The sequence below is a fragment of the Anabrus simplex genome, chromosome 1, assembly GCF_040414725.1.
Source record: "Anabrus simplex isolate iqAnaSimp1 chromosome 1, ASM4041472v1, whole genome shotgun sequence".
Lineage (NCBI taxonomy): Eukaryota > Metazoa > Arthropoda > Insecta > Orthoptera > Tettigoniidae > Anabrus > Anabrus simplex.
This window is the reverse complement of record NC_090265.1, coordinates 256,851,700-256,874,330: the sequence shown is the minus strand read 5'-3', so window position 1 is coordinate 256,874,330 and position 22,631 is coordinate 256,851,700. Positions and strand designations below refer to the sequence as shown.

General features: G+C 41.5%; 1 protein-coding gene across 2 annotated transcripts in view; it reads left to right on the top strand.

Moving 5' to 3' along the window:
* LOC136886536 (organic cation/carnitine transporter 2) overlaps positions 1–22,631 on the top strand; it is a 157,231-nt gene that overhangs the window by 31,079 nt on the left and 103,521 nt on the right. The window contains exon 2 of one of the 2 annotated variants that reach the window (XM_067159350.2): positions 2,806–3,131. In XM_067159350.2, coding sequence (XP_067015451.2) covers positions 2,845–3,131 — 287 coding nt within the window. In that variant the 5' untranslated portion in view covers positions 2,806–2,844. Of the gene's footprint in view, positions 1–2,805; positions 3,132–3,240; positions 3,253–22,631 lie in introns of those variants that run through there. The other variant, XM_067159357.2, reaches the window with a different exon arrangement.

Genomic DNA, 22,631 nt, shown 5'->3' with positions numbered 1-22,631 from the left:
CCGGTAACAATAACAAAAAAGGACTTTAACTAAAGAAAAGGCAATGAAACTCAAATGGTAATGCGGATTTCACCCTATCTACACGGAAGGCATAGCTTCGAGTCCAGGCACGGCGCATTTTCACACACAATATACAGCCATCACTATTTCCATTCATGCAAAGTAACTACAAAAGAAAAAAAGACCTTATAGACAGAGTGCATTGTTATTCCCACGATTGACATTATTACAACAAGCAATTTTGAAGATCCTGTCATCACGCAGAGTACGCTATGAGTGATTATTTGAATCTTAAGAAATATTATTCATTGGCTTACCAGCAATACATTAACGCTTTGCCTCCATCTAAAGCACTCTCAAAGTTTATTGAAAATTTAACTCCATGCACATGCTTAACCACAGATAAAGTTATGGTGCTTGACATTATATCAGATTCTCTATTCTCCAGTTCCCGTCTAATCTGAACTGACTTAATATAATCCTAAAGACCACTCCAAGCTATTCCCTACTTGAAAATCTAAATTCAACATACTCTTATAACATTATAACATGTATAACATTATCCACATATTTACAGAAAGGAAATACCCCGCATTCACAAATATTTCAAATTAGTGTACTTAACGCCATGGTGGGTTGTCCATCGCTCGAACCTCCGGGAGGTTCCCAGGTGTTGTTTAGTCCGTCTTGATGTTGGTGTAGACCGTTGGTTCACATCGTCTGGCGTCCATTCTGGGTGTCTTCATGATCCTTGGAAACACTGGAAACAAACTAGGAAACACCACGTTCAATGCTAATTCTGGCTTCTTTTGTCACAATTTATTAGGCTTCAATTCTATCGACTTCTACTATAATATCCGTTTCTACAGATTATGGAATGCTCCTTCACGGTAAATTATTTATGCACTCACTAGCACAGTTTCTGCATTACCCGTTTATGAAACATCAATCCTCTGAATTCTACTGATACTTCCACCTCTAGGTTTTTCGCACAATGTTAATTTATCGCGAACAGTCATTAATTTACTACACCAGTTTATGCAATTTTAAATTATGGTGGATTTCTACATTCGCGTCTCCCTCACAGTTTCTGGACTCCTACAGATAGAAAATTTTCTCTGTATCCTGACACAAACACAGTCTATTAAACTTAGAAAATTTTTACATCGGTCTATCCTCTATTAATCTACGTAACCTTCCACACTATCTTATCCAGTTCACTCGGTATCTCCGCCACGGAGCATGTCTTTAACACGACGGTACAACATTAATTTATGCTTTTCACTCCCTAACACCGGCGCGTTCTTACGAGACGATCTCACGGCATGAGATGCCGACACATTCTCATGATAGTTTTTATAACCTCCCGATTGTCCCGTGAATCAAATTTTCACCACTGTCTATAAATGTCACCACAATTACTAATGCACTTTATATAGTCTTTCCTACCGCGTTACCGATAACTTCCGCATTACACGCCCGAACGAAGGCAGGTCAGAGCACTCGCCGACCGTGTGTCTGCCTTGAATACTTCGCGTCAAATGTCCTTCTATCCTAACAAGCAGGCTCTTTTATAATTTCACCCTGGTTTGCAGAGTAGTTAAGGAGTTTTCCCTACTTCATTTCCCATTTCTCACGTTCTATGGGTCCGACAATACTTGCCATGCGATTGATTACGTGGCCCATGGATCAGTATCATTTGATGTGATGCGGAAACCAAATCGATCAGTAGATTAATTATTATCCGCGATCAAAGGTCAGCACTCCCCCTTGGGATTCCCCGTTCGGTGTCTGGGTTCTATGCTAGCTTGGGCACGCTACTGCCGATTACATCATCCTTGGCGGCGTGATTTCATCAACAATGATATATTAAGCCCACTTGTAATTTTGGCAAGGATCTAGTATCCACAGTTTTGACATGTCACTGTTCCCTTATATAATTAAGGCGATTTTCTAGGATTATGCCATCTAAAATCACATTCTCACGTTGGCATTACTGTGATCTGGCCATTGTTTCTCTTATCTGCTATTGGCTTTACGTCGCACCGACACAGATACGTCTTATAGCGACGATGGGACAGGATAGGGCTAGGACTGAGAAGGAAGCGGCCGTGGCCTTAATTAAGGTACAGCCCCAGCATTTTCCTGGTGTGAAAATGGAAAACCACGAAAAACTATCTTCAGGGCTGCCGACAGTGGGATTCGAACCCACTATCTCCCAAATACTGTATACTGGCCGCACTTAAGAGACTGCAGCTATCGAGCTCGGTGCCTATTGTTGTTTGGGGCGGAGCTATCCACACCTATCTTCCTTCCTTGTCCTCCCTTGGCTCACGCTCTCACTTTGGTTTTTTCAAGCCATGAAACTCTTGACTTCAGCGCCAACCAGTCGGGTATGTTGTGCAATATGATACAGCCTCTCTTCCATACGGACAAAAAACTCGAAACATGTCTTCTTCCCTTACATTACTTTTTGAATAAATATCGAAATTACTGATACGGTTACACTACTAGGGGCAGTATTCATCATAATTCCACAGCGTCGTTATCTCCATTATGGGCATGCCAGAGAAGAGAGCACGTAATATTTGCAACACCTTGTTTCTTGTAGGGCTAAGCTGTCCATAGTACACACCAAACAATTGTAATCGTAGGAGCGTAGGAAGGTTTCATAGGTACAGAAACGTCAAACAATGGACGTCTGTAAAACATGTTCACAGCTATGTGACTCATACAGAGTAGCTAACTGACTCGGTGATAACATTTAAAAATATACATCTAACCTATGTATTTTCCACCCTACAGGTGTGCACTCTATCACTCGCAGCACATCAAGTGGTGAATATGACGGCTGAAGACGCGAATCACAGCGACAGTCCGAAGGCTGCACTCACCAAGGGCGATTCAGTGGACGATGCTCCCTTTGACTACCTGCTGAATGAAGTGGGGATGAAGGGGCCTTTCCAGACAAGATTCAACCTCACGTTCAACCTGTTGTTCACCGCGATTGTCTCCATGACTTATGTCAATATAGTGCTGTCTATGTCTGTACCAGACCACTGGTGCCATGTTCCTGGGAGAGAGAAGACCAACTTCACCATAGCTGAATGGAAGGAGCTTACTATACCCAGGTAACTGTACAATATTAGTAATATGTAGTAGACATATATGAGTACTAGACCACTGGTGCCATGTTCCTAGCAGAGAGAAGACCCACTTCACCATAGCTGAACCGAAGGAGCTTACTATACCTGTACAATATTAGTAATGGACATACAGTGGCGGTCAAAATAATAGAGCCACCTCTATTGAGGAGATTAAGAACTAGGATATCTATTAGTTCGCAAAATCTCCACGAGTGCCCTGTTGTCAGTCCCTTTTAGACATCATCAGGGAAGACGTCGCTGCTATCTATAGTTGTGCGAAAGGGAGCGTTTGAGCTAGACGTGCGAAAAGAGGCATAAAGGTAAGAATCTTATGGGTCAAAATAATAGAGCCGTTTTACAGAAGTCCCGTTCAAATTGATTTTTTGCAGTTCTTTTGGAGGCTAGCGATATTATTTGTCAGCAAATCTCCACTCAATATTATTTTGTATGTAAATTGACGTTTGGTTTTATTTACATTCTTCTAGATGGGCGGAGCAAAGCATACGAGTGATGATGAGCGTATAGTAATGTTCCGGATGTTCAAAAGTGGGATGTCCATGAATCAAACAGCCAAAGATTTACACGTTTCGCGAAAACGAGTCCAGAACGCCATTAGACTGGCAAAACAAACAAAGCCCCAGGTGGAGAACAGGGGGCGACCTCGTGTAACTTCTCCTCGCGTAGACAGACTCATCACTAGGGAAGTAAAGAAAGACCCATTTTGTCAACACCACGACTGAAAGCCATTTTGTTTAGCGACAAAAATGATGTTCAACCATCAACCTAAACGATTCAAAGACGACTGAGATCCGCAAAATTGAATGGGCGCATTGTGAGACAGAAGCCACATGTTTCAAAAGCTAATGTTCGGAAAAGGTTGGCCTTCGCCCGGAGAACTGAACAAACATCTAATATTTGGTGGAGGAACATCCTTTGGTCCGATGAATCCAAGTATAATAGGTTTGCCTCAGACGGAAAAGTCTCTGTGCGCTGCCCACCAAAGCAGGAATTAAATCCCACGTACACTTTAAAAACTGTGAAATAAGGTGGCGGAAGTGTTACGGTATGGGAATGCTTTTCATGGTACGGCATTGGTCCAATACACCGTATCAATGGTATAATGAACGCAGAAATGTACAAAGACATCTTGGCAAATGTTATGCTGCCTTATGCTGAAGAGGAAATGCCGCTGAAATGGAAATTTCAGCACGATAACGATCCAAAGCACACTGCAAGGATCATAAGGCAGTTTTTTCAAGACCACCATATCGAAGTATTAGAGTGGCCACCTCAGTCCCCTGACGCATCACCCATTGAGAACTCATGGGAGATCGTAGACAAGAAAATTGACCGCTCAAAAGCTACATCTTTAGATAAACTTTGGGAAGAAATCCAGAGAGCCTGGTATGCGATCAGCAGCGACGAATGCAGGCATCTAGCCAACTCTGTGGGTAAGAGGTGCAGGGCAATCGTCAAAACTACGGGTAACCGCACGGAGTACTAATTTACTCCTATGCAAAAACAACTTTTCCTGTAAATTTCGTAAGACTGAGATCAAGTACAAAATATTTGTGCCAATTGGCTCTATTTTTTTGACCCTGTGGTCTGGTATTCTTTTGAATATTATTGATTAGTTTGAGTTGTGTTATCTATATAACGGACTGTGGTACAATGTGACTCTGTTGTAATGGTTCCTGTACAACGTAAAATTTTGTTTCCATCATAGTACAAACATGTCTAGTAAAAAATTTGTACTTTATTCCAAACCTTTGCCAGGTGGCTCTATTATTTTGACCACCACTGTATATGGGAACCAGACCACTAGTGTTTTCTCTCTGGAGGGGACAAAACCAACTTCACTATAGCTGAGTGGAAAGAGTTTACTATACCTATAGCTCATTCCACGTTAAGAAAACAATATTGCTTTTATTGGCCTACAAGGAGTGAGCACACCCCCCCCCCCCCCCTCTTGAGAGACCCATAATTCCTCGTAATTAAGGGATATTATACTCTACTTTGTAATGTATTATGAAAAACAGATAAAAAGGATGAGGCATTTTTTCCCGTGAGTTATTCAAATAACTACATAACATTTTCTTATTCATAAATATATTCGTAGGGAGGAAGCACAATGGCAGGAACAGCCATCGCTTCGATGCCTTCCTTTACTTTTCTTCTTCTGTATTGCTCTGGTACAAGTATCGTGTAGTCCTCACTATGTGAACCGCCGGCAGCTAACTTCTGTAGTGAAGTCATCTACAGTATTTATTTGTTGCGCGCTTGTGTGTGTTTTAAGCTTTAGGTAAATCAGTGCGTACTTGTCTTGTGTTGAGTAAGAGTTGGTTGTATATTGCATAGTATTTGACCGGGCGAGTTGGCCGTGCGGTAGGGTCACGCAGCTGTGAGCTTGCATCCGGGAGATAGTGGGTTCGAACTCCACTGTCGGCAGCCCTGAAGATGGTTTTCCGTGGTTTCCCATTTTCACACCAGTGAAATGCTGGGGCTGTACCTTAATTAAGGCCATGGCCGCTTCCTTCCCACTCCTAGGCCTTTCCTGTCCCATCGTTGCCATAAGACCTATCTGTGTCAGTGCGACGTAAATCAAGTACCGGTAGCAAAAAGAAAGCATTGTATTTGTATGTGTTCTATTAATTTCGTATTGTACAGAAGTTGTTACTGAAGAATTTTGTGTTGTGGTGTGCAGCGATACGTCATGGCATAACTTCTACTGATAAAAAAAAATGCCGTGTGTTTTATTACTGTAGTCACGTCCTAGTTCGCGAACCATGGGAAACGGCTGAGTGACCTAATAAGTGGTCCTGAGAGTCGGGATACCAGTTGCTATGGAATAGGAGTGGGCGTCTCGGACATATTCTGAGTCATGACCCTCTTTGTGCTCAGGCGGCTAAGACTCTACAATTCACCGATGGTCCGTAACCTATTAGAGGAGAGATCCTTACTTGGACTATGCGTAAGTAGGGTAGCATCCTGCTTCATGAATTTACCAAGCTCAGAAATTTTTGTTTTGCTAGTGGCTTTACGTCACAACGACACAGATAGGTCTTATGGCGACGATGGGAGAGGAAAGGCCTAGGAGTGGGAACGAAGTGGCCATGGCCTTAATTAAGGTACAGCCCCAGCATTTGCCTGGTGTGAAAATGGGAAACCACGGAAAACCATCTTCAGGACTGCCGACAGTGGGATTCGAACCCACTATCTCCCGGATGCAAGCTCACAGCCGCGCGCCTCTAACCGCACGGCCAACTCGCCCGGTGAGAACATTTTAAGCAAGCCTCAGACTTATGGGAGTAACGGAGTCCCACTCCCATTTGAAAGGCCAGGGACTCCTTGGAAACAACTTGACGAACGAAATGCAATTCGATAGGGAGCTGTCAATATTAATGGGGCTTATAGAAGAAAGAAAGTAGAACTGGCTGAGTCAGCAAAGAGGATGCATCTGGTTGTACTAGGAGTAAGTGACATTCGGGTAAAAGGAGATAACGAAGAAGGGATAGGAGATTATAAAGTGTACTTGGCGGGTGTTAAAAAGGGAAGGGCAGAGTGTCGGGTAGGCCTGTTTATAAGGAATACTATTTCACCCAACATAGTTTCTGTTAGGCACGTAAATCAGCAAATGATGTGGATAGATTCGGCAACTAGAGAAATTAGGACGAGAATTGTTTCAGTTTATTCACCATGTGAGGGTGCAGATGAGGATGGATTTGACAAGTTTTTTGAAGCATTGAGTAACATCGTAGTCGGGGTCAACAACAAGGATAGGACAGTGCTAATGGGCGATTTCAATGCGAGAGTTGGAAATAGAACTGAAGGATACGAAGGGTGATTGGTAAATGTGGGGACGATATGGAAGCTAATGGGAATGGGAAGCGTTTGCTGGACGTCTATGCTAGTATGGTTTTAGCAGTTACGAAACATTCTTCAAGCATAAGGCTATTCTCCACTACACATGGGAGGATATATCGACTATATCTTAACCGACTTCGAATTCAGGAAGTCTGTTAGGAATGTACGGGTTATTCTGGGATATATTGATGATACAGACCACTATCTGATCTGTAGTGCGTCCATCCCACGCCCAGGTACGACGCACGTAAAAATATCCCGTTAGCTGGTTGTATTCTCAGAGTAAATCTTCGCGAAATAATTTAGTTTAACGTGAATTCAAAGAAGAGTCAAATCACACGCGACACATTTCATATCCAGATGAACGTCTCCATCCTATTGCATTTTTAATCACTGCAGCTATCATAATAAACCGCAGAAACTCAACTTAAAACTATGTCATCATGCACTCTAATATCTACAAATCACTTACTCACACATTTAAAAAATAAATAATAAGAAAAATTAATTAATCTAAATGAATTAGTAAAGAAAAGAGAAAGTAGCATTTCCCAATATTCGTCCAATATCTCACAAAATAAATTACCATTATACATGCATTTCGTTTAAGTCAGCACTGGCTTAGAAAAGTTGAATTTCAATCCTGACATGAGCTAACATCTTATTTCACATTTCATTTCATATGAAAAATATTCAATTAATCAATTACATCATTAAAATAATCATTACATTGAAAGAAAGTAATTAATCATACCTTTGAATAGCATAACACTCAATTCATTTCTGAATGTTTTCTGAAAAAATCACGCAATCTGAATTATGTTGAAAATATCGCTTTTTATTGATATTTTTGTTGAATGACATGCTAAGGTTACTACTCCCTATTGCCTTCCAAAATCTCGGCACCTATCCTCTTAGTCTATTATATTTACGTATTAAAATATATATAAAAATCATGGAACACTTTTCAAAATATAAAATAATTTATATCACATTTATAACGAAAGTAGTTCTTAATTAGCCTTATTACCTTCCTCTCAATATGCATTTGACCTTTCACATAGCCTTAATAATCATGGCGAGTTTATCTAAGTGAATCCTCTAAATTTTTGTTATGTTAGCTCGATATTATCTATCTATGTTATTCAATATATAGCTATACACTCATTTCATCTTTCATTACGTGCATTACCACAAAATGACACTTGCTATAAGCATTTCCTTATAACACAGCTGTATTTGACATAACAGAAACCATTTATTCTCATATACGCATATGGGTTTGCCATGCATAACTTGTCTCATGTTATTCCCTCGACGTATCTCTTTCAATGTACTTGCTTCACATATTTGATCCATATTCTGAATATAATCATTTAGCATCCCTCATTAAGTCTTCATTGCAACATATCTTCCTAATACATCACTTAAATTGCTTCATATAATTCCATTCTCATCTATATATCGCTCAATCAATTCAATTATATCAACAACAAAACCACTTTTCCTTATATCATAACCTCTTCATAAATAATGCATACATACATACATACATACATACATACATACATACATACATACATACATACATACATACATACATACATACATTATCATTATAGACTGTTATGCCTTTCAGCGTTCAGTCTGCAAGCCTCTGACAATTTACTAAACGTCGCCACAATCCTCGATTTGCAACTAGTGTTATGGCCTCATTTAGTTCTATACCTCTTATCTTTAAATCGTTATAAACCGAGTCTAACCATCGTCGTCTTGGTCTCCCTCTACTTCTCTTACCCTCCATAGCAGAGTCCATTATTCTCCTAGGTAACCTATCCTCCTCCATTCGCCTCACATGACCCCATCACCGAAGCCGGTTAATGCGTACAGCTTCATCCACCGAGTTCATTCCTAAATTAGCCTTTATCTCCTCATTCCGAGTACCCTCTTGCCATTGTTCCCACCTGTTTGTACCCGCAATCATTCTTGCTACTTTCAGGTCTGTTACTTCTAACTTATGAATAAGATATCCTGAGCTCCCGTAAAGCAAAATTGGTCTGAAAACAGACCCATGTAAAGATAGTTTCGTCTGGGAACTGACTTCCTTCTTACAGAATACTGCTGATCGCAACTGCGAGCTCACTGCATTAGCTTTACTACACCTAGATTCAATCTCACTTACTATATTACCATCCTGGGAGAACACACAACCTAAATACTTGAAATTATCGACTTGTTCTAGCTTTGTATCACCAACCTGACATTCAATTCTGTTGAATTTCTTACCTACTGACATCAATTTAGTCTTCGAGAGGCTAATTTTCATACCATACTCATTGCACCTATTTGCAAGTTCTAAGATATTAGACTGCAGGCTTTCGGCACAGTCTGCCATTAAGACCAAGTCGTCAGCATAGGCCAAACTGCTTACTACATTTCCACCTAACTGAATCCCTCCCTGCCATTTTATACCTTTCAGCAGATGATCCATGTAAACTACGAACAGTAAAGGTGAAAGGTTACAGCCTTGTCTAACCCCGGTAAGTACCCTGAACCAAGAACTCATTCTACCAGCAATTCTCACAGCAGGCAATTGTCAACATAAATGACTTTGATTGATTTTAATAATCTACTTTTAATTCCATAGTCCCTCAGTATAGTGAACATCTTTTCCCTCGGTACCCTGTCATATGCTTTCTCTAGATCTACGAAACATAAACACAACTGCCTATTTCTCTCATAGCATTTTTCAATTATCTGACGCATACAGAAAATCTGATCCTGACAGCCTCTCTGTGGTCTGAAACCACACTGGTTTTCATCCAACTTCCTCTCAACGACTGATCGCACCCTCCCTTCCAAGATGCCAGTGAATACTTTGCCTGGTATACTAATCAATGAGATACCTCGATAGTTGTTGCAATCCTTCCTGTTCCCTTGCTTATAGATAGGTGCAATTACTGCTTTTGTCCAATCCGAAGGTACCTTACCAACACTCCACGCTAATTTTACTACTCTATGAAGCCATTTCATCCCTGCCTTCCCACTATACTTCACTATTTCAGGTCTAATTTCATCTCATCCTGCTGCTTTATGACAATGGAGTTTATTTACCATCCTTTCCACTTCCTCAAGCATAATTTCACCAACATCATTTTCCTCCTCCCCGTGAGCTTGGCTGTTTGCAACACCACCAGGATGATTTCCTTTTGCATTGAGAAGATGTTCAAAATATTTCCTCCACCTCTCCATTGATTCCCTGGGATCTATTATGAGTTCACTTGAATTACTCAAAACACTGTTCATTTCCTTTTTCCCTCCCTTCCTAAGATTCTTTATTACTGCCCAGGAAGGTTTCCCTGCTGCTTGACCTTGCCTTTCCAGGTTATTACCAAAATCTTCCCATGACTTCTTTTTGGATTCAACAACTATTTGTTTCGTTCTGTTTCTTTCATCTACGTCGGTCCCTGTCTGCCTCGGCCCTTGTTTGGAGCCATTTCTGATAAGCCTTCATTTTACGTTTACAGGCTGCTCTCACTTCATCATTCCACCAAGATGTTCGCCTTTCCCCATTTTTACACACAGTTGTTCCTAGGCATTCCCTTGCTGTTTCTACTACAGCATCCCTATATGCCACCAATTCACTTTCTATATCCTGAACCTGCTTACTGTCTAATGTTCGAAACTTTTCACTAATCATATCCATGTACTTCTGTCTAATTTCCTCGTCCTGGATATTTCCTACCCTTATTCGTTTGCAGACATATTTCACTTTCTCTACCCTAGGCCTTGAGATACTTAGTTCACTACAGATCAGATAGTGGTCTGTATCATCGAAAAATCCGCGAAAAACTCGTACTTTCCTAACAGATTTCCTGAATTCAAAGTCTGTTAAGATATAGTCTATTATGGATCTGGTACCCCTAGCCTCCCATGTGTAGCGGTGAATAGCCTTATGCTTGAAGAATGTATTCGTAACAGCTAAACCCATACTAGCACAGAAGTCCAGCAAACGCTTCCGATTCCCATTAGCTTCCATATCTTCCCCACATTTACCAATCACCCTTTCGTATCCTTCAGTTCTATTCCCAACTCTCGCATTGAAATCGCCCATTAGCACTATTCTATCCTTGCTGCTGACCCTGACCACGATGTCACTCAATGCTTCATAAAACTTGTCAACTTCATCCTCATCTGCACCCTCACATGGTGAATACACGGATACAATTCTTGTCCTAATTGCTCCAACTGACAAATCTACCCACATCATTCGCTCATTTACATGCCTAACAGAAACTATGTTGCGTGCAATGGTATTTCTGATAAAGAGCCCTCCCCTAGACTCTGCCCTTCCCTTTCTAACACCTGTCAAGTACACTTTATAATCTCCTATCTCTTCCTCATTATCTCCCCTCACCCGAATATCACTTACTCCTAGCACATCCAGATGCATCGTCTTTGCTGACTCAGCCAGTTCTACCTTCTTTCTTCCATAAGCCCCATTAATATTGATAGCTCCCCATCGAATTCCATTTCGTTCGCCAAGTTGTTTCCAAGGAGTCCCTCGCCTGTCAAATGGGAGTGGGACTCCGTTACTCCCATAGGTCCGAGGCTTGCTTAAAGTGTTCTGAGCTCGGTAAATTCATGAAGCAGGATGCTACCCTACTTGCACATAGTCCAAGTGAGGATCTCTCCTCTAACAAGTTATGGATCACTGGTGAATTGTATAGTCCTAGCCACCTGAGCACAAGGAGCGCCATGACCCAAAATATGTCCGAGATGCCCACTCCCATTCCATAGCAACTGGTATCCCGACTCTCAGGACCACTTACTAGGCCACTCAGTCATTGCCCATGGTTCACGAACTAGGACGTGACTACAGTAACCCACAAACAATTATTAAGACGTATAAAACTTCGTTGCAAACTATGTTTACTTATTTGGATCATATTTCTTCTCATAGAATAATGTTTAACCTCTAGCACTTCGTAATTCCATCTGATGACTTAATTCGACAAAGAATAACTCATATAAATTATAATTCCTCTCTATATCATCATATAATGACGCTAACTTAGCATGATTGGCTTCACAAAATCCATTAATGAAATATAATGCACGCAAATACTCTCATCCTGCTTTGAATGATATACATTCTTTCTCGCAAATAATCATATTTCATTTGCTATCATAATCCACTCAACATATGTATATCCACTTTTTCGAGATACCGATCTTGTCACAACTTGACTTAGTATAATTCAAACATGTCACTTCACTGAGTCACTTCATTTTTTAAATACTTCACACTTATTGTAAATTATACCATATAATCATGTCTAACCTAATTAAGAACCAATATTTAGCAAACTTCGCTTGCCATTCAGCGAGTATGGAGACTTCTATAGTTCTCTGTGTCACATCTCTGGTCCTTGGCCGGCTGTAGTCCACGGAACGGCTGGAGTATTCCCCCTCATCAGGTCTGGTCTGCTGGCCGGTTCATATCCATCTCCAGGTCGGTCCACCTCAAAATTAGCACGACATATTCTTCATTCTTGAGGTAATGTTAAAATCAAATAATTCCAACGAGTAAATGTACATTTTGGAGTTTCTTAAAATTATAATCTCTCGCCAGTATCCTTATATTTTTCTTATTAATCTGATCAATCAAATATTTAACACTTAGTTCAGTGTCTTCGAACTTATCTTTGCCTTATTTTTTTTAAATCTATAATTTTACGTGATATTTATATTCTTGAAGGCTTAATAATTGCTAAATTTCTCTTCTTGGAAAATTATTCCTGAATATTTTTCCTCTTCTAAGCTCTGTTTCTAATGAGCTTCGAAGTGTCGAATTGCTTCGTATCGGTACAACTGGTGAACGTATTTGATTCAAATTTTCTTATTTCTTATTTCTTCGACGTTGAATAACGTCTATTACGCCGTATTTTCTTGTTTCACACGGGCAATATTTGCGCAATTCGTCTATCTTAGCAATTAGTCTTCCACTCTGTCGCAGCTGAATCCGTTATCTATCTCATCGGATTAGTAAGTGTAATAATATCTTATATTTTACTTGTTTTCTTGGAACAATTCACATGATACTGTTCTGTTCTCACAGCCTTTTAAAATGTTATGCTCCTACTTGGTCTTGGCCTCCTGTGAACTTCTAACTTATGGTTCTTGTCTTATGATTTCGGCCTGTGTGGTCCATACCTGCACTTTGCCGCCATTCTGGAACGCGTCAGAAAATTCAATGGGCACAGTAGTAAACTAAGTATATCTAGGCCTAGGATGGAGAAAGTGAAATCTGCAAGCGAATACGCGTAGAAAATCTCCACGAAGAGGAAATTAGACAGAAGTACATGTATATGATTAGTGAGAAGTTTGGAACAGTGCGCAGTAAACAGGTTCAGGATATACGATATAGAAAGAGAATGGGTGGCATACAGGGATGCTGTAGTAGAAACAGCAAGGGAATGCCTAGGAACGACTGTGTGTAAATATGGGAAAAAGAGAACATCTTGGTGGAATTATGAAGTGAAAGCAGCTTGTGAACGTAAAAAGAAGGCTTATCAGAAATGTTTCCAAACAAGGGCTGATGCAGACAGGCAATTTTACGTAAATGGAAGAAACAGAGCGAAACAAATAGTTGTTGAATCCAAAAATAAGTCTCCGAAAGGCTAGGTCAAGCAACAGGGAAACCTTTCTGGACAGTAATAAAGAATCTTAGGAAGGGAGGGAAAAAGGAAATGAACAGTGTTTTGATTAATTCAGGTGAACTCATAATAGATCCCAGGGAATCACTGGAGAGGTGGAGGGAATATTTTGAACATCTTCTCAACGTAAACCGAAATCTTCCTGGTGATGTTGTGAACAGTCAAGCTCATGGGGAGGAGGAAAATGATGTTGGTGAAATTACGCTTGAGGAAGTGGAAAGGATGGTAAATAAACTCCATTTTCATAACGCAGCAGGATGAGATGAAATTAGACCTGAAATAGTGAAGTATTGTGGGAAGGCAGGGATGAAATGGCTTCATAGAGTAGTAAAATTAGCGTGGAGTGTTGGTAAGGTACCTTCGGATTGGACAAAAGCAGTAATTGCACCTATCTATAAGCAAGGGAACAGGAAGGATTGCAACAACTATCGAGGTATCTCATTGATTAGTATACCAGGCAAAATATTCACTGGCATCTTGGAAGGGAGGGTGCGATCAGTCGTTGAGAGGAAGTTGGATGAAAACCAGTGTGGTTTCAGACCACAGAGAGGCTGTCAGGATCAGATTTTCTGTATGTGTCAGATAATTGAAAAATACTATGAGAGGAATAGACAGTTGTGTTTATGTTTTGTAGATCTAGAGAAAGCATATGACAGGGTACCGAGGGAAAAGATGTTCACTATACTGAGGGACTATGGAATTAAAAGTAGATTATTAAAATCAATCAAAGTCATTTATGTTGACAATTGGGCTGCTGTGAGAATTGCTGGTAGAATGAGTTCTTGGTTCAGGGTACTTACCGGGGTTAGACAAGGCTGTAATCTTTCACCTTTACTGTTCGTAGTTTACATGGATCATCTGCTGAAAGGTATAAAATGGCAGGGAGGGATTCAGTTAGGTGGAAATGTAGTAAGCAGTTTGGCCTATGCTGACGACTTGGTCTTAATGGCAGACTGTGCCGAAAGCCTGCAGTCTAATATCTTGGAACTTGAAAATAGGTGCAATGAGTATGGTATGAAAATTAGCCTCTCGAAGACTAAATTGATATCAGTAGGTAAGAAATTCAACAGAATTGAATGTCAGGTTGGTGATACAAAGCTAGAACAAGTCGATAATTTCAAGTATTTAGGTTGTGTGTTCTCCCAGGATGGTAATATAGTAAGTGAGATTGAATCTAGCTGTAGTAAAGCTAATGCAGTGAGCTCGCAGTTGCGATCAGCAGTGTTCTGTAAGAAGGAAGTCAGCTCCCAGACGAAACTATCTTTACATCGGTCTGTTTTCAGACCAACTTAGCTTTACGGGAGCGAAAGCTTGGTGGAATCAGGATATCATATTCTTGAGTTAGGAGTAGCAGACATGAAAGTAGCGAGAATGATTGCGGGTACAAACAGGTGGGAACAATGGCAGGAATATACTTGGAATGAGGAGATAAAGGTTAAGTTAGGAATAAACTCGATGGATGAAGGTGTACACATGAATTGGCTTCGGTGGTGGGGTCATGTGAGGCGAATGGAGGAGGATAGGTTACCTAGGAGAATAATGAACTCCGTTATGGAGGGTAGGAGAACTAGAGGGAGGCCAAGACGACGATGGTTCGTTTTCTTCGTTTTAGAAATATAACATCAGTGGTCTGGCACCAATATGGCAACATGGCGCTCAGTTCAAAAGTAAATTGCCGTTGCGTTGGGAGTGTCCGGTAACTGCAACCGTCCGGGAGTAGAGCCTCCTACCCTAATACCTTTTCTGATAATAATATCTAACTTGTTAATAGTTAGAATGCACTGATTTTGTTTTTACAAACTGACTGTTGACAGAACTTCTAAGAGACAAAGTGCAGTGTGGCCCTGATGCCTGTTGTTAATATACTTTAATAATTGTTATAGATACATTACACGAGTGCAGTATTTTCTCTAATGTATAACTGTTGTTTTCTCGAGTAGCTAAAGTTTTTGGAAGAAGATTTATCGAAGGCTGATTGTAATTTTTTTTTTCTTTTAAGATTAAGTCAATGCTATTTTGTTCCGTGGTTGCGGGCAGCTAAAATGCCTGGGACCCATAGGTCGGTGCCTACTTTGTTTGGTAATCCGGTGCTGACTGTACCACATTAATGCTGAGTAGTGTATAGTGCTGTTCATTCTGTAACCGACCATAGGTGTTGTGTTCCTGGAGCAGAGGAGACCAAGAAACCACAGTTCAGTGGCAGCAAGTAAACAATAATGGCGCGTGACCTCCGGAGAGGCCTGGTGCAGGTCTTTTGAGTCGACGCCCTGTAGGCGACCTGCGCGTCTGTGAGGGTGAATTCTAATGTTGAAAACAGCACAAACACATAGCCTCGGAGCCTGAGGAATTAACCAATGAAAGTTAAAATCCACGACCCACCCGGGAATCGAATCCGGGACCCCTTGGAACGAAGCCTAGCATGCTGACCATTAGGCCATGGAGCCGCACTATGCTCAGGTAATGTTATTGTTAGTCCACTGCACAATGTCTCAATGAGAACAGTTCAATGAATGAATGAATGAATGAATGAATGAATGAATGAATGAATGAATGAATGAATCAATCAATCAATCAATCAATCAATCAATGACCTGAATTTAGGGCTGTCACCCAAGTGGCAGGTTCCCAATCAATTGTTTACCTAGCTTTTCCTTAAACGGCTTCAAAGACCTTGGAAATTTATCGAAAATTTCCCTAGATAGGCCTAATGTATTTCAATCCCTTACTCTTCGCCCTATAATAGAATATTTTCCCCAATTTGTCCGCCTCCATGGCTAAATGTTTAGCGTGCTGGCCTTTGGTCACAGGAGTCCCGGGTTCGATTCACGGCAGGGTCGGGAATTTGAGCCATAATTGGTTAATTTCGCTGGCACGGAGGCTGGGTGTATGTGTCTTCATCATCATTTCATACTCATCACGACGTGCAGGTCGCCTACGGGAGTCAAATCAAAAGACCTGCACCTGGCGAGCCGAACTTGTCCTCGGACACTCCCGGCACTAAAAGCCATACGCCATTTCATTCCCCAATTTTTCCTCTTGAATTCCAACTTTATCTTCATATTATATAATCTTTCCTACTTTTAAAAGCTTCGTTCAAGCTTATTCGTCTACTTATGTCATTGCACGCGATCTCCCCACTAACAGCTTGAAACTTACCACAAAGCAGAGCATCTCATCTCCTTACCCCAAGTGTCTAAAGTTTGCAACATTTTCGTAACACTACTCCTTTTTCGGAAATCACCCAGAAAAAAATGGTGCAGATTTTCTTTGAATGTTTTTAAGTTCTCGTATCAAGCAGACCTAGTGTGGATCCCATACACTAGAATCATACTCTAATTGGGGTTTTACGACACACTTATACGAACTCTCCTTCACAGCCTTACTACAACCTCTAAACACTCTCATAACTCATAACCATGTGAAGAGATCTGTAACCTTTCTAGCAACATCGTTTATACGATTGTCTCAATTAAGATCATTCTTTATATGGACACTTACAGTGTTCCCTATGAGGTAGTATCAACCTTCACCGCAGTAATTAAAGCTGAGAGGAATTTTCCTGTTGGGGAAACTTACAACTGGTACCGGGCGAGTTGGCCGTGCGGTCAGGGGCGGCTGTAAGCTTGCATCCGGGAGATAGTGGGTTCGAATCCCACTGTCGGCAGCCCTGAAGATGGTTTTTTTTAGAGTTGGCTTTACGCCGCACCGACACAGATAGGTCTTGTGGCGACGATGGGATGGGAAAGGGCTAGAAGTGGGAAGGAAGTCGCCGTGGCCTTAATTAAGGTACAGTCCCAGCAACTCCATTCGTTTGGTGTCGCTCCCTCATGCAAACAGTAATCAGATAAGTATATCAGATATGGTACTATATCCCAACCCATAGCCTTCAATCTGTCTGTTAGGTCATCAGCCCAGAGGCTGGTTGGATCCTCAAATAGCACCATCAAAGGCTAGGTAGTTATAGGGAAACCAAGAAAACTAATGGCAGTACCAAAATGAGGTGTACTAGGCAAGGCGAGGAGTGAGGTAGTTTGCCATTGCTTTCCTCACTAGGCCAGACTGTGCTATTGTGGCACAACCAACCCTATAAGCAACACCTTTCATGACACTCAGACGCACTGGCCGTGCAGTGAATGGCAGTACTCGGCACCACCCACACCCGAGCAGCTTCCCTACTGTCACAGCCATGGATGAGACTGGGACTTCGGTAGAAGCTACACTTTGCTCTGGCCTGTGCCATGAGACGGATACAAATGTACTGTATCCATCAAGAAATGACAGCAGGCAGAGCCTTCAATACATCCCCAGAAATCTTATCAATCCCAGCTGCTTTTCCAGATTTCAATGTTTTTCTTGTAAGAGCTTTATCATATGTAAATTTCAGTATTCAACAGTGTTAGAAAATGGGAAACCACGGAAAACCATTTCAGGGTTGCCGACAGTGGGGCTCGAACCCACTTTCTCTCGGATGCAGGCTCACAGCTGCGCGCCCCTAACCGCACGGCCAACTCGCCCGGTCATACCATTGTCAGCTGTCCATCTTACAACATTGGTTAGGTTCCCCTGCAATCGCTCACACTCATGGAACTCATTTACTCCTCTATACAGTATAATATCGTCTGCAAATAGCCTTATCTGTGACTCCAGTTCTTTGCTCGTATCATTTATATATATTAACAAAACACAACCATTACAGGATCAGATAACACTTCACCTACTCTAGAAATGTAACCACCCACTCAGCCACACAATACACCTCATTTTCGTCAGTAATCTCCCATGATCATCCCTATCAAGACCCTTGGTTAGGTCATTAGCGATACAGTCAACTTGATCTCCTGAATCTAAAATATATGCTATACCTTGCTGGAATCCTACAAGTTGAGCCTCACTGGAATATCCTTTCCTAAACCCGAATTTCCTTTTATTAAACCAGTTATTAATTTCGCACACATGTATAATATTATAACAAATAATGCTTTCTCAGAGATTACAAACAACACATGTCAAGCTGACTGGCCTGTCCATATCCGTTTTATGTTTGTCATCGTTTATCTTGTACATTGGTGCTACTATTACAACTCTCCATTCGTTTGGTGTCGCTCCCTCAAGCAAACAGTAAGTATTTCAGATATGGTACTATATCCCAACCCATGGCCTTCAATATATCCCCAGAAATCTTATCATTCCCAGCTGCCTTTCTAGATTTCAACTTTTTTCTTGTAAAAGCATTATCATAAGTAAATTTCAGTATTCAACAGTATTTTTTTTTCTTTTTTTCTTTTTTGCTAGTGGTTTTACTTGCCTTTGCTGGCAGGACCTAGTGTTTACAGTGCACTATGTCTTCTGGTATGGGCTAGAGCAATTTTGTTACTTTCATTGATCTGTCTCTGTCTTATCCTTGGCTTTGACAATATGAAAGTGACTGAGGTATGAGCGATGCTAGTAATGCCATTCCTTCTGCAGCCAGTCCCTGCTATGAATGGTGTGAAAATGTTGCTCATAGGGTCGGTTGGTGCATGCATTTCAGTGGGCTTGGCAGACTGATATATAATAGCAACTTCTGGCTCGGTGAGGAAAGCAACGGAAAACTACCTCACTCCTCATTTTCCTAGTACGCCTCTTCAGTGATGCCTAGGCCATCTATGACAGCTGATGGCAGAGCTGTTGAGGATCCAACCAGCCTTAGGGCTGAAGACTGAACAGTGGCTTTACGTCGCACCGACACAGATAGGTCTTATGGCGACGATTCAACAGCATTAGTCGCCTGCTCTATCCGGACATTATCTTTATATCCAACTATCTTTGCAATCGGCTTCCAGTTACACGTCACAAGGTAAATAATAATAATAAAAAATAAAACTTAAATTACACGGAATTTGGACACCTTAAGACAAACCAAAACACCAGATAGACGGCATCAAAAATAAACAAATAAACATCAGGCTGGGCAACGTGACGACTATAGGGAAGGATGTGGAGCAGGAGTGGGAACCCTACCAGGGTCATGGGGATACGTAGGCTGCGGATTTTAAGAAAAATCAACGGTGACAGGGGACAGAGGTTTTCTTCTTGTTTGTGCAATGTCGAGACAAGTTCAACTAAGTGTACAGCAGTTTTTCAGGGAAACAAAGAAGGCGAACAACACGGCAAACCATCGTCTACAAACTCAGCAGGCACCCATGCATTAGGGCGGCTCACACGTTCTCGAACAGACCTCACCAGCTCTCAGGAGATGACGGATAACGACACTGAGCAGCAACCTCAAGTACAGCCCCCCGAGAACTTGGACTGGCAAGCACTAGTAAGGACAGTCCAACGACTGGAGCAACAGATCCAGCAATCGCAAACGCGTCAGCAACCCGACGAAGAGCAGTCTCCAGCCCACAGTCACCGCTCTGAGCCGCCCGAAGAAATCGATGATTCGGAGGATGAAGTTGAGACCATACCGTGGCGTTCCTTGGCGCCACAGTACTACCCCAGCGGGTTGACCGTTCCTGAACCGGCGCGGGCCTACCGACTTGCAGAAGCCCCCAAACAATTTCTTCCGGCAACTCCGACAGGACGTGATCAGCGTGAGGCCCAGGGCATCCTCTGAGCCTTATCGAACTGGAGCCGCATGGATCCTGCTCAACGCGAGTTCTTCTACACTCGAGCTACCATCTTGTGTCTAGCTCTCACCAAAGGATGGAATATGGCGGTGCAAGTGGCTAATGCCACTGAGGACGATCTCATCAACTTGGCCAGCCGGGTTCCAGTTTCAATCTCCCACCAGGGCACCCGCGGTCAGCCACGGCACAGGTCGTCGCGGCAGGGGTCGCGGCAGGGGTCGCGGCGCACGCAGAGCCCGTGGTGGAGCCTCAGGAGGAGCCACCTAGCAACGGCGAGAATCGCGTGGCGACCGGGAGCAGAAGCGAGCAACCCGGCAGGAGGGCATAGTCAATGAGTGGCTTGGGAAGGTGAACTCCCAAAACCCCACCAAGGCCCCATCCGACCGGCCATCCTGAAGGGCTCTCAAGTGCTTTATTGAAATAAATGGAATTCATATGGCCAAATACAGAGAGATATTACAGATCAACATTATAAGTGAGAAAACACTTTAACAATAAAGATTACAAAGGCACCGTATGAAAGAAACAATAACAAGACACAAATGATGAAACCACACGTCACTAATGCAAGGAGCCGGCTTAGGGCAGGTGGCAGACGATTCCTGCCTGGCTCGGCTAGGTCAATCGCGATACAGTCCATTTGACCTCCTAGATCCAAGATATCTGCTATATCTTGCTGGAATCTACAAGCTGAGGTTCAGTGGAATAACCTTTCCTCAACACAAACTGCCTTCTATCAAACAAGTTAATACTTTTGCAAGCATGTCTAATATAATAAAAAGGATTGCTTTCCCGAAGCTTACATGCAATGCATGTCAAACTGACTGGCCTGTAATTTTCAGTTCTATGTCTATCACTCTTTCCTTTATACACAGGAGCTACTATAGCAACTCCCCATGCATTTTGTATAGCTCCTTCATGCAAACAATAATCAAATACGTACTTCAGATATGGTACTATATCCCAACCCATTGTCTTTATTATATCCCACGAAACCTAATCAGTTCCAGCTGTTTTTCTAGTTTTCAACTTTTGTATCTTATTGTATATGTCATTGTTGTCATAGGTAAATTTTAATACTTATTTAGTATTAGTCACCTCCTCTATCTGAACATTATCCTTGTAACCAACAATCTTTACATACTGCTGAGTGAATACTTCTGCCTTTTGAAGGTCTTCGCTTCACACTCCCCTTCTTCATTAATGATTCCCGGAATGTCCTTCTAGGAACCTGTTTCTGCCTTAAAGTACCTATACATAACCTTCCATTTAAAAAAAAAAATTTGTATGACCACCAATTATGCTTGCCATCATGTTATCCTTAGCTGACTTCTTTGCTAGTTTCAATTTCCTAGTAAGTTCCTTCAATTTCTCCTTACTTCCACAGCCATTTCTAACTCTATTTCTTTCCAACCTGCACCTCCTTCATAGTCTCTTTATTTCTCTGTTATAATGTAGTGGATCTTTACCATTCCTTACCACCTTTCAAGGTACAAACCTATTTTCAAATTCCTCAACAATTGCTTTAAACCCATCCCAGAGTCTGTTTACATTTTATTTACCGTTTTCCACCGATCATAGTTACATTTTCAAAAACTCCCTCATGCTTGTTTTATCAGCTATATGGTACTGCCTAGTAGTCCTAATTTTAGTACCTCCCTTTCTTTCACATTTATTCTGACTACCACAAAAACAGCTTTGTGATCATTAATACTATCTATTACTTTGGTTTTCCTATAGAGCTTATCTGTTTTTACCAGCACCACATCCAGAATACTCTTCCCTCTAGTTGGTTCCATCCCTTTCTGAATCAGATGCCCTTCCCATATTAACTTATTTGCCATTTGTTGGTCATACTTCCTGTCGTTCGTATTACCCTCCCAATTGACATTTGGTAAATTGAGATCACCCACTACAATCACATTTCTTTCCTTACCATTTCCCACATAGCTGATTATCTTATCACATAATTCTGAATAACCGTCAGTGCTACGCTTTTCTGGTCTGTACACTCCAAAGATATCAAACTGCCTATTATCTTTAGAGATGAGCCTTACACGTAGAATTTCATGGTAGTCATCTTTAACTTTTCTGTTGCTTACAAATTCTTCTTTCACCAGAATGAACACTCCCCCTCATTCCATATCTATCCTACCTCTATGATACACACTCCAGTTCCGTGAGAAAATGTCTGCATCCATTATATCATTTCTCAGCCATGATTCAACTCCTATTACAATATCTGGTAGGTGCATATCTATTAAATTACTTACTTCTACTTTCTTTACAAT